Source organism: Bufo bufo, chromosome 1 (assembly GCF_905171765.1).
Source record: "Bufo bufo chromosome 1, aBufBuf1.1, whole genome shotgun sequence".
In the NCBI taxonomy this organism is placed as follows: domain Eukaryota; kingdom Metazoa; phylum Chordata; class Amphibia; order Anura; family Bufonidae; genus Bufo; species Bufo bufo.
This window is the reverse complement of record NC_053389.1, coordinates 13,529,541-13,542,941: the sequence shown is the minus strand read 5'-3', so window position 1 is coordinate 13,542,941 and position 13,401 is coordinate 13,529,541. Positions and strand designations below refer to the sequence as shown.

At 44.2% G+C, this 13,401-nt stretch overlaps 1 protein-coding gene across 1 annotated transcript; it reads left to right on the top strand.

The window, feature by feature from the left end:
- Positions 1 to 689: 689 nt before the first annotated feature.
- Positions 690 to 6,454, top strand: LOC120991760 (zona pellucida sperm-binding protein 3-like). Its single transcript, XM_040420539.1, has 8 exons — positions 690 to 1,178; positions 2,000 to 2,118; positions 3,867 to 3,970; positions 4,043 to 4,220; positions 4,289 to 4,409; positions 5,804 to 5,895; positions 6,008 to 6,141; positions 6,225 to 6,454. The coding sequence occupies exons 1-8, from the start codon at positions 690 to 692 to the stop codon at positions 6,452 to 6,454; spliced, it is 1,467 nt and encodes a 488-aa protein (XP_040276473.1).
- The last annotated feature ends 6,947 nt before the right edge of the window (positions 6,455 to 13,401 follow it).

Sequence of the window (13,401 nt, the reverse complement as noted above, 5' to 3'; positions counted from 1 at the left end):
AACAAACTTATTTTCTTTCTGCCTCCGTTCCATTTTTTTGGCAAACCGTATGCGGAACCATTCACTTAAATGGGTCCGCAAAAACAATGGAAGGTACTTTGTGTGCATTCTGTTTCCGTATTTCCGTTCCGCAAAATTAGTGCATCTCCCATTATTGTCCGCAAATCACGGTCCGAGGCCCCATTCAAGTCAATGAATACGGAACTCACACGGAACACATCTGTATGTCATCCGTATTTCGCAGATCCATACTGTAGAAATGCTATGCCCAGCCCATATTGCTCATGTGTTTGGTGATTAAGTTACTATTTCCGTTTCCGATCCGCAAAAAACGGATCGCATACGGAAACCATACGGATATATTTTGTGGAATAACGGAATAGAAGAGGACTTAAATCAGAGAGGAAAAAAAATACTCAAATACGGAACAACGGATCCATGAAAAACGGAAAGCGCAAAACAACAAAGGCCGCGTGCATGAGCCCTAAGGAATTAATACACCCAAGAAATGAACACAAATCTCTCATGAACTCCACCACTGGACTCTGCATTGCCATATCCTCATCAGGTATGGATGGTGTCCAGCTGAGTATAATGAAGGGTCAGGTGAAGTGATGACCATGTGATGGGAGAGGTATAAAGCTCTCCTCCCTCCACCCCTTTCTGGTGTGACTTCTCCTGTAGTCAGGATGTTGTTAGGGATTAGGTGGAGTTGGCTGTTTGTGGTTCTCATCTATGGGTCAGGCTTTAGCAGTGCCTTGGTTAGACACCGGCGCCAGCCAGACACTCGGTGGAGGAATTATCAGCCTGGATGGGGATCTTCTAGAACTGTATCTGCAGTAGGTTCTCCTAGGAGAAATCCTTTGCCTCCAGTTTCTGGTATTGGGTCTCTAAGAGGTTCTAGTCCTGTGTCTGGATGGGGCCGCATGTATCCTGGAGTAGGTTTTCAGTCCCGACAGCTTACACAGCCCCCACCGATTATGAACCCCTCATCCCCTGTCAGTGTGCAGTGTGCTGAGGACAGTATGGTGGTGACTGTAGAGAGAGACTTCTATGGTAATGGTAGGATGGTGAATCCTTCAGACCTGGTCCTTGGGACCTGCACAGCTAGCTCTCAGACTTCAGTTACTACTGTAGTCTTTCAAATTGCTCTTCAAGAATGTGGAAGCAATCTAGAGGTAAGTTGGTGGAGAACTAAAGGTCCCTTAATAGTAGACAAATATGCACTGGGCAACAATCACTGTGTTTATCATGAAAACCCTTTAGGTCCTTTTCACTATATTGAAATGGTTGTGGATAGAGAAGAGCAAATTTCATATATTGAAATATGTTTGCTTTTACTGGTAAAAGGTGAATTGTGTTATGGATTCTACTACCATGGACTATAATGCAATTTTATGACGGAATGCCTCTAAAGGCTTTCTGTTATGCTTTCAGTCATAGATGTCTATGGGCTGCAAAACGGATCAGTTCCCTTTATACAGTGGAGTCCTCTCCTGCATAACTAAAACGGGACGGATCCTTTTTGCAGGCCATAGACTTCTATTATGATGGAATGCCTCTAAAGGCATTTTGTCATAGACTTGCGTTATGGTCCGTGGTAATGGAATCCGTAACACAATTCCCCTTTTACCAGTAAATAAAGCATTAACAAATTTCATAACCTGAAATTCGCTCATCTCTTGTTGTGGAGATAGATCTGGTTTCTTTGAGGTACATTAACCCTTTCTACAGCTTGTGCCCAGGAATGTTGGCTAGTTTTAGCCGGTATATTATGGTGTCATGATCTTCTGACGCAATAATGGACTTTCATAACACAATCTAACCAGTTGTCCATTTCTGGCCTTGCAGTGTACTTGACCCACTGCTTTGACAAGTTTCTCTTGTTTATCTTATAGGGTGGCCAGTTCTTACAAAATGTTCCCACTGATTTGGTTGAGCTTTTTTTTTTTTGTGCTTTGAGTGGAGACTAACCTTATTGTGACTCTTTATCTCCAAGATGACTTCAGATATACTTATCTACAAGATCAACTTGTCTTACAACCCCACCACCACCCCCAATGTGCCCATCATCAGGTCCAATCCTGCAGTGGTTCCCATCTGGTGTTACTACCCACGGTAAGTCTTTACCAATAGTGGCTTCTATAGCTGTGTCTTCTAGAGTCTTCCAGTGGTGAAATGTCTGCCAGGACTTGCTCAAGTTAAGCTAGATGGTGGTTGAATGTGGTCACATTGAGACTGTTTGCCTCAACTAGCCATAAGACAGTCCCGTCCTGCTGGATCTGACTGGGACAGTCACAGCTTGATTCCACTTACATTATGAAGCAATGTTCTGTAGTATCAGTACTGTGATCTTTGGCCATGTAATGAGTATAGCAGCCGTACTGTCCATGTAGCCCCATCCTAATTATTGCATTAATCATTCTGCTCCTCTTCAAGGTTCATGATGACTCTGACTGCTGGTACAACTAGGGTTAACTCGGGGTGAAGGGGGGGGGGGGGGGGGGGGTAGATGACCGCTCCTATTTCTGGCCCATAACAACACCACCAATCCCTTTACAGAATGACACAGACAACGTTCTTCCTTTCAACACCTTTATTTTGTTGGGTGGTAATCGGCCACAGCTGATAATTTTAACGGCAACCATAAAACCTTTGAACCGTGCGATCTGCCAGCCGCTGGACTCCCAGCGGGCAGTTCCGCTCACTTCCTCCGATACCTCTCCGTTGTCTTGAACTGCTGCCAGCTGTGACTTAATATAACAACCGGGTAGTAATATCTCCTTAAATTGGTTCCCAAGGAAACACCAAAACAATCAAACATCAACTATACCGCTGCAATCCAAAAGGGAGGGAAGGTGGGGCACCACGCTTCCACTCAAAGAGGAAGGGGAAGGCGGGAACAGGGCTTAAGTAACCACTAGCCCCCCCCTCCTTAATCTCCTGGGCAATTAACCCCTTCATATCCTCCTGAACCCCTAAAATCACTAGGGGACATAAACAACCCCCGCAGGGGCTAACAGGAAGGGAGAGGGGAAAATACAGTCAGGTGGCCACCAGAAAGGGATCTTGACAAACATTCCTCTCTTGCTTTGTCAATACTAGTGAGAGGCTTGGAGCTGTCTCCTCTCCTGGCATGTCTGTTTCACCAACTACTTACTCCATGTAGTAATTCTGGAGAACCTTATAACTGTTCCTGTTTTCTAATGGAAGTTAGCAGTATGCCATAAAGATCTGAGTGTTCAGTTTTGGGGTGTCTGACACTAATTCTATTGGTGCTGCCAGTCACTATGCAGGGACACCCAGATTGGCTTTTATTGCAAACTGCCAGCAATTCAATAGTAGGAATAATGGGGGGGGGGGGGGGCTGTAACTGACAAGACACTTCAGAAATGTTCTGACCTGGGAAATGGTTACTAAAAGAAGTCTGGGGAGTAGACAGGCCCTCTTTGAATAGGACTTGGCTGGAGGACTCAAGGCAAAAAAAATAGGTCAGCAACCATAAAACTCTTTGGTGTAAGTAGAGCAGGACTGGTCAGGGTGTTGTAACTTCAGTTAAAAGCGCTGCATCACCTTACATGGCTGGAACACCCCTAAGGCCTCAATGCCGTAAGTGTCCGCTTCGCTAATTTACCATATGGTTGACAAGATACTTTACTGTCAACCTCTCAAAGGGCTTGTCCACCATTACAACCATGGCTGCTTACTTCCAAAAATCACACCTGCTGTCCATTGGCTCAGCTCTATAGTGAATAGGGCTAAACTGCAGTGCCACATGCCACCTGTGGACACATGGGATAATTATGGAAAGCTGTCATTTACTTGCAATCATGTACAGTTGTCCTTTCATTTCTCTACTCTTCCAGATTTGGCAATGTAAGCAGCAATGCCATCAAGCCAACATGGGCTCCTTTCAGCACCACAGTGAGCTCAGAAGAAAGGTTGTCTTTCTCCTTGACTCTCATGACTGGTAAGACTCCTTCCAGTAGAGGAGGGGTGCATAGTCTCTTGTCTTGTACTAATAGCCTTATTTTGTCTGTAGAGGACTGGAGTGCTCCTCGTCAATCAGTGGTCTACCAGCTTGGTGAGATCTTCTACATAGAGGCCTTTGTGGACATAGAGAACCACGTCCCGATGATGCTCTTTGTTGATAGCTGTGTTGCCACCCTTACTCCAGATGAGACCTCTAATCCTCACTATGACATTATTGCTTATAATGGGTGAGTTTCTGTTTTTGTTTTTACTGTTAATTCAAGGGCATTTTCACTGAAATAAATATCTCCTACAGGTGCTTGATCGATGGTATGCTAGGAGATTCCTCTTCAGCCTTTGGTTCTCCAAGACCTGAAGCGAATAAGCTTCGATTCACAGTTGATGCCTTCAGGTTCATTAACAGTGACCTTTCTATGGTAAGGACTAGAGTTGGTAGTATGACCCTGAATGCAAACTAATTAACTTTTTGTACCTGTCTTTAGCATCCTTGTTTTCACCCCACTAATTGGGGTTGAAAGCACACAACTGGCCACTGTTCTAACCTGCACTTTCAACATTAAAGAGTCTGTTGCCAAAATTGGATGTTACACACTGCTTACATGGCACTGTAGCACAAGTGCCAGTGGTACCTTTGTTCTTTTGTGGTGACTTTCACCGGCTGAAATTATGTTCAACCCATATGCAAATGAGGGCTCATAGGTGCCCAGGCCGCTCTGCCTTTCACATTGCTTGTCCCTCCATGTAAGAGTACTTTCACACTAGCGTTATTCTTTTCTGGCATTAAGTTCTGTCCTAGGGGCTCAATACCAGAAAAGAACTGAGTTTTATCCTAATGTATTCTGAATGGAGAGTAATCCGTTCAGGATGTCTTCAGTTCAGTCTTTTTGCCTTTTCAGGACAGAGATAATACTGCAGCATGCTGCGGTTTTATCTCCGTCCCAAATTTCAGAACACTTACTGGAATGCGAGATCCAGCATTTCTTCCAGTTAACATGCATTGATGCCGGATCCAGCCCTGAGTGTTCCAGCACAACAGATCTGTTTTTGTGGTCTGCACATGCTTAGACCACAAAACATGTGAGAAAATATTGCCGGATGACACCGGAGAGATGGATCCAGCATTTGTCAGACGGATCAGGATCCTGTTCCGGAGACGGAACTGCCTGCCGGAATCCTCTGCTGCAAGTGTGAAAGTACCCCAAGCCTGTTGCATTATCCCCAGTACTGGCCAAGAACCTGCACATGGCAGTTCGCCGCCGGCTGGGGCATGCCTGCTGGTTTCACATTGGCGCATGCGCACTTGATTTATTGATGCTACTCCCCACAATGGGCATCAGTGACAAAACAGACTAGCAGGACAAGCAAGAGGTTGGGGAGTAGTAATATGGGAAAGGCAGTGGCCTGGGCACCTACATCACAAGCATGGCCCCTGGACACTTGCCAGCCCTCATCTGCATATGGATTAAATGTTTTTCGGCTGACAGTCTAACAAAGGAACCATTGGTACTTGTGCAAGAGTGCCATGTAAGCAATGTGTAATGTCAAATTTTGGTGACAGACTCCCTTTAATGAAGGTAAATGTATTGGAATTTATATTCTCCTTTGATAACCTGATTATAATGGTATTCTGCTTGACACTATTGTACGTTAACTGTTTGAAATAAGAAACTCTAACTATTGAAACAGAATAACCCATATGGGAAACCTAATCCTTTCTAGTATTGGCCCTGAGGGTAACTTTTCCAGCTGTCCAAGATTAGGAATGTAAATTATTTCTCATGAGATATAAACTGTAATTGTGGTGTCTTAGATCTACATAACCTGTCACCTGAGAGCTGCTGATATCAACCAGACCCCTGATCCAATGAACAAGGCCTGCTCCTACAACAAGGCTACCAGCAGGTATAACCTTGCACATCTGAGTGTCTTCAGTTAGATGACTACACAACCCTAGATGGAGTCTTGGATAACAATGGATGTTCTCTCAATGGTTGACACTTTTTTGCTCTTACAGTTGGTCACCTGTGGAAGGCCCCAGTGCGAACTGCCAGTGTTGCAACACTGGGAACTGTGCTATAGTTGGCAGCCGGAGAACAGCATGGGGCCCACAACCTGCCAGGTCAAGAGGAGTTGGGAAGAGAGATGTTGGTGAGTTCTTCATTCAAACGTCTCCTAAAGCTTCTATAAATGTGACGGTATTTGAAAATGGGTGTTGCTAATTCTTCCACTAGGTTCTCATCTAGAGAAATACACTCTGGCCAGACTGGGCCCTCTTCTAGTGACTGGATCTAAGCCTAACCAGGTCTCCAAAGAAGGAATTTCCCAAGCTTCCAGAATGGGTGTAGAAGAACCTCTGCAGTTGTGGGTGCTGGTGGCCATGGGCTCAGTCACTTCAGTAGTTGTTGCTGTGACTCTTATTGTGGCTGCAAAATGTCTTCTGAAAAAACTGTCTCACAAATAGTCAAGAAATAAAAATGGGTTAAATGTTACTTACGTCTTTTTGTCTCAATCGATGGTACCAATGGTTGTATGGGATTGTCTTCATGGGACCCATAACTTCATGCATGGTCCAGCAAAACAGACCATCTCCTGGTGCTATATACATGAGTACTATGGGGCTATATGGAGGAATTTCTGTGGGTCACATGGAAGTAATGGTATGGGCACATCTGTATAGAGCTGAGGGTGGTTCATAGCTCACTCTCCAGGAGCAGAATAAGAATTGGAAGCTGCTCTCTGGAGGCTAAAATTGCTTTAGATTCAGACTGTTAATATTTATCAGGTCATAAAAACAGGTCTGCATGATGCAGAGATGTGAATTAGGTTGCCAATCATTATACAGATGCATCTAAAAAATAGTGGTGCTTGATGCCTAAGCCTTATGTTCTGGACCTACTAATAATCAGAGGATCTATAATCTGGAAATTACCACCCCCCCCCCCCCCCCCCCCAACCATGACATACCAGCCTTAAAGGACTATTTTGTAAAGATCCAAATGGAGAAACTGGAGTTATTTGTGATTCTCAGGTTGGGACATATTGATTTTCCCATGGCATAGCAATAGTATGTGCCCTTAAATGTCTGGGTGTGGGTTTAACCTTCAAAGAAGATCCTGTCTTGAAGTGCATACTTTTCCATTGACTGCTATGCAAATTCTGACAAGACTGCTGGCTCAGCTGTTTTTGGAGATTCCATAGCAGTCAATGAAGAGCGTGGCATGCGGTGTTCTTGGCTGGACTGCATTCTTAATGTACGTCCAGTGGTGGTCTTGAGGCCCACACAACTGCTTGACAGTTGGACAGTGCAAATCTTTCAGCAGGACATGGGGCTTATAGCTTAATATCTGCTATTCATTATCTTGGGCATCAGGCCACTAGACCTGAATCCTAGGAGTTGGTGCAATGGGACAAGCGGTCAGCATGACTTGATGTGCCAGTTCTTAGGCAGTGCACTAACTTGATTTGCCTGCTGGTGCAGGCTGACCATTGCAGATGGGGAGTGAGGCAAGCAATTTCTATTTTGGCACTTGGGAGGGGCAGTAAAAATGCAGCACTCCTAGGGCCAACCATACTGGAGCGGTGCCCACTTAGTAGTGTCTTGCAGCAGTTTTAACTTTATAGTGCCCCCTCTTTTATATAAAGAGGAGCACTTCCTGCAGCATACTAAATTGGGGGTAGCAGCAGGATAACACCATTGGGAACCAAAAGGAAAAAGATGGTCTGGGTGAGAATGAGTAAGAACATCTAAATCACTAGATGTATGATGCTGTATATAATGTCTAATTCAAATATGCTTTTAGCAGTAGGGTTGAGGAAGAAGTTGGACTGGGAGCTTGGCATGGGGGTGGGGACGCTATTTTGCTTTTACCTCAAGGCTAAAATTGACCCAGGCCAAATTTTCTACTGTATCTGATGCAGATATAGTTGTGGACAGATAGGACTGCTGCCGGGAATAGCAAACTGAATAGGGCCCCCAGACATAGCTGTGCTAGGGGCCCAAGCCCTCCCCTGGGTAGGTCCTGCCTCTGGGACCCACTATAGTAGCTATAATTAGAGTTGAGTGAACCCAAACTGTAAAGTTCGGGTTCGTACCGATCTTTAAGGTTTTCGGCACCCGGACTCGAACATTTACGTAAAAGTTCGGTGTTCGGCAATTTTTATGGCGCTTTTTGAAAGGCTGCAAAGCAGCTAATCAACAAGCGTCATACTACTTGCCCCAAAAAGGCCATCACAGCCATGCCTACTATCATCTCAGCACGTCTCTGATTATGACGAAACACAGGTGCCAACTGCCTCGTCTTTCTGCATTGTGCAGACCGAAAAAGGTCAGGGAGGAAGACTGGGTGGAAGACGATGCAGGGGACGATAAGGTCCTAGACCCCACATGGAATGAAGGTCGTGCCACTGACTTTCAGAGTTCGGAGGAAGAGGCAGTGGCCACCGTCACCAGGGACCGAGCACACCAAAGGCAGCTTCAAGGAGTTCCCTGGCATGGCACTTCACACAATGTGCTGACGACAAGACCCGAGTGGTTTGCACGCTGTGCCATCAGAGCCTGAAGCGAGGTATTAACGTTCTGAACCTTAGCACAACCTGCATGACCAGGCATCTACATGCAAGACACGGGCTGCAGTGGAGTAAGCACATGAAAAACCAAAAAAGGGCTCAGGCCCCTCCTGCTCCCTCTTCTGCCTCAGCCTCTTCCTCCGCCTCTGGAGGAACCTTGGCACCTGCCGCCCAGAAAACAGAGGATGTGCCACCAACAACACCACCTCCGTCACCAAGCATCTCCACCATGTCACACGGAAGCGTTCAGCTCTCCATCTCACAAACCTTTGAGAGCGTAAATTCCCACCTAGCTACCCTCGATCCCTGGCCCTGAATGCCAGCATTTCTAAACTACTGGCCTCTGAAATTCTGTCATTCAGGCTGGTGGAGATGGACAGCTTTAAACAGCTCATGTCGCTTGCTGTCCCACAGCACGTCGTTCACAGCTGCCACTACTTCTCCAGGAGAGCCGTGCCCTCCCTGCACAACCAAGTATCGGATAAAATCAATTGTGCACTGCGCAACGACATCTGTGGAAAGGTCCACCTAACCACAGGAAGGAGGCCATTTTAGATTTGGTATTCACAAATGGGAATTTGGTATATGATATTACTGTAGGGGAAAGCTTGGGATCTAGTTATCACCAGTCAGTGTGGTTTACTATAAGTAGAGTGACTGAGTCACACCACACAAAAACAAAAGTTTTAGATTTTAGAAAAACTGACTTTTCTAAAATTAGATTAGTGGTATACGAGTCCCTATCAGATTGGAACTGTTTCATTGGAGTCCAGGAGAAATGGGACTACTTAAAAGTGCCACTATTGAAGGCAACAGAAAATTGCATTAGGCTTGTCAGTAAAGGCAAAAAAAAATGGAAGAGACCACTGTGGTACTCGGCAGAAGTGGCCAAAATCATTAAAAACGAAAAGATAGCATTTAGGAATTATAAAACAAAAACGAGGATGACTGGCCTCTCTGCCTCATCTTATAAATTTGCCTAACAAGTTATAAGAGCTTCTAAAGCACAAGCAGAAGAAAAATTTGCTCAGTCAGGGAAAAAAGGCGATAAGGCATTCTTCAGATACATAAATGAAAAAAGGAAACTAAACAAGGAATTGCAAAATTAAAAACAAAAGAATGCGATTTATATGGAAGAAGATAAAGAACTAGCTGACTGCCTCAATGAATACTTCTGTTCAGTTTTTACAAAGGAAAAGGACCTCAGTTAGGAAAGAAGACTAATGAATCTTTTGATGCATGTGTCTTTACAGAGGAAGAGGTTCTAAGTCAGCTGTCTAAAATTAATACAAATAAGTCACAGGGGCCTGATGGGATACACCCAAAGCTATTAAAAGAGCTCAGCGGCGAACTAGCAAAACCATTAACAGATTTATTTAACCAATCACTGGCAACAGGAGTCGTCCCAGAAGATTGGAAATTAGCAAATGTTGTGCCCATTCATTAGAAAGGTAGTAGGGAGGAATCGGGCAACTATAGGCCAGTAAGCCTGACATCAATAGTGGGGAAATTAATGGAAACCATACTTAAGGAGAGGATTGTGGAACATCTAAAATCCCATGGATTGAAAGATGAAAAACAGCATGGGTTTACCTCAGGGAGATCATGTCAAACTAATCTTATTGATTTTTTTTGATTGGGTGACTAAAATAATAGATGGAGGAGGTGCAGTAGACATCGCTTATCTAGACTTTAGTAAGGCTTTTGATACTGTCCCACATAGAAGGCTTATCAATAAATTGCAGTCTTTGGGCTTGGACTCCCATATTGTTGAATGGATTAGGCAGTGGCTGAGGGACAGGCAACAGAGGGTTGTAGTCAATGGAGTATATTCAGACCAAGGTCTTGTTACCAGTGGGGTACTTCAGGGATCTGTTCTGGGACCCGTAATGTTTAATATCTTTATCAGCGAAATTGCAGAAGGCCTCAATGGTAAGGTGTGTCTTTTTGCTGATGACACGAAGATTTGTAACAGGGTTGATGTTCCTGGAGGGATACACCAAATGTAAAAGGATTTAGGAAAACTAGAGGAATGGTCAAAAATCTGGCAACTAAAATGTAATGTTGATAAGTGCAAGATAATGCACCTGGGGCGTAAAAACCCAAGAGCAGAATATAAAATCAGTGATACAGTCCTAACCTCAGTATCTGAGGAAAGGGATTTAGGGGTCATTATTTCAGAAGACTTAGGCTACTTTCACACTTGCGTTATTCTTTTCCGGCATAGAGTTCCGTCACAGGGGCTCTATACCGGAAAAGAACTGATCAGGTATGTCCCCATGCATTCTGAATGGAGAGTAATCCGTTCAGTTTGCATCAGGATGTCTTCAGTTCAGTCGTTTTGACTGATCAGGCAAAAGAGAAAACCGTAGCATGCTACGGTTTTATCTCCGGCTAAAAAAAACTGAAGACTTGCCTGAATGCCGGATCCGGCATTTTTTCCCATAGGAATGTATTAGTGCCGGATCCGGCATTCAGAATACCGGAATGCCGGATCCGTCCTTCCAGTATGCGCATGCGCAGACTGAAAAAAAGGTGAAAAAATAAATGCCGGATCCGTTTTTGCCGGATGACACCGGAAAGACGGATCCAGCATTTCAATGTGTTTTTTTGACTGATCAGGCATTTTTAAGACTGATCAGGATCCTGATCAGTCTTACTTATGCCATCAGTTAGCATACATTTTGCCTGATCCGGCAGGCAGTTCCGGCGACGAACTGCCTGCCGGATCTCTCTGCCGCAAGTGTGAAAGTAGCCTTAAAGGTAGGCAAACAATGTCATAGAGCAGCAGGAAATGCCAGCAGAATGCTTGGGTGTATAGGGAGAGGCATTACCAGTAGAAAGAGTGAGGTGCTCATGCTGCTCTACAGAGCATTAGTGAGATATGAGACCTAAGCGTTGGTGTACACAAGCAAAAAACTAATCCTTTAAGTTGGCACTATCAGTCAGTGCCAGCCTAAATAACTGGGCGGTTGGTTTTGAAAGTTGGCTCTGCAAGGGTGAATTTATATAATATTAGGATCTGGGCGTATAGTCGGATGATGAGGGTGACAGAAGGATAAAGAAATACAAGTATTTGTTCTGTGAGTTCAGAGATTAAACAGTAAGAACAAGGTTAGTAATGATAATAATGGTGCCGTGAGTACCTTTTATCTTTCATCCAAAACGGTCCCTTGGTTGATGATCCGTTGTGTCGCTCACTATTTGAAAGTTTCTGTGTTGTTCTTATAATGGTGCTGTCCTTTTAAATCGCGGCGTCCTCCTAGCTCACCTATCAGCAGCAGCGTGGCCCCGGCCGGAAGCACGCATGGCGTGAGGGAGCTTGTGAGTCTATTGCCCGGGAAACCGCTTGCGGTGATGTCACCGTTAAGAGTATAGGGGCCTCCGTAGGACAAAAAACTTCCTATGCGTTTCGGGGCCTATCGAGCTCCTTCTGCTGCTGGTAGGTGAGCTAGGAGGACGCCACAATTTAAAAGGACAGCACCATTATAAGAACAACACAGAAACTTTCAAATAGTGAGCGACTCAACGGATCATCAACCAAGGGACCATTTTGGATGAAAGATAAGGTACTCACGGCACCATTATTATTATTATTACTAACCTTGTTCTTACTGTTTAATCTCTGAAATCACAGAACAAATACTTGTATTTCTTTATCTTTCTGTCACCCTCATCATCCGACTATACGCCCAGATCCTAATAATTATATAAATTCACCCTTGCAGAGCCAACTTTCAAAACCAACCGCCCAGTTATTTAGGCTGGCACTGACTGATAGTGCCAACTTAAAGGATTAGTTGTTTTGCTTGTGTACATCAGCGCTTATGTCTCATATCACCCACGGGTGATATACTATTTTCTCTTACATCCTTCACATAAGATAGGCCCAGGGGCTATCCATAGTATTCAGTATATTGGGCAGAATAGATGGGCCAAATGGTTCTTATCTGCCGACACATTCTATGTTTCTATGTTTATGGCTCTACATGGTGTTCAGTTACTTACATAATATGGCTCCACCTTTTGTTCTATTAATTACATAGTTTTGTCTTCACCTGGTGTTCAGTTACTTACATAGTATGGCTCCACCTGGCATTTAGTTACTTACATAGTATGGCTCCACCTGGCATTTAGTTACTTACATAGTATGGCTCCAGCTGGTGTTCATTTACCTACATAGTTTGGGTCCACTTGGTGTTCATTTACTTACATAGTATGGCACCACATTGTGTTCATTTACTTTCTTAGCATTGTGCCTACGGGTGTTCATTTTCTTACATAGTATGGCTCCACCTGGTGTTCATTTACTTACATAGTATGGCTGCATCTGGTGTTCATTTACTTACATAGTATGGCTCCACCTGGTGTTCATTTACTTACATAGTATGGCTCCACCTGGTGTTCATTTACTTACATAGTATGGTTCTAGCTGGTGTTTAGTTACTTACATATTATGGCACCACCTGCTGTTTAGTTGCTTGCATAGTATGGCTCCAGCTGGTGTTCAATTAATTACATAGTTTGGCTTCATCTGGAGTTTAGGTACTTACATAGTATGGCTCATCCTGCTGTTTATTTAATTACATAGCATGGCACCATCTGCTGTTCATTTACTTACATAGCATGGTCCCACATGATGTTCAAAGTGTATACCAATGTGACATCCACTTAAAGGGAACCTGTCATCGGGATTTTGTGTATAGAGCTGAGGACATGAGTTGCTAGATGGCCGCTAGCACATCCACAATACCCAGTCCCTATAGCTCTGTGTGCTTTTATTGTGTAAAAAAAACTAATTGATACATATGCAAATTAACCTGAGATGAGTCAGGGACAGGA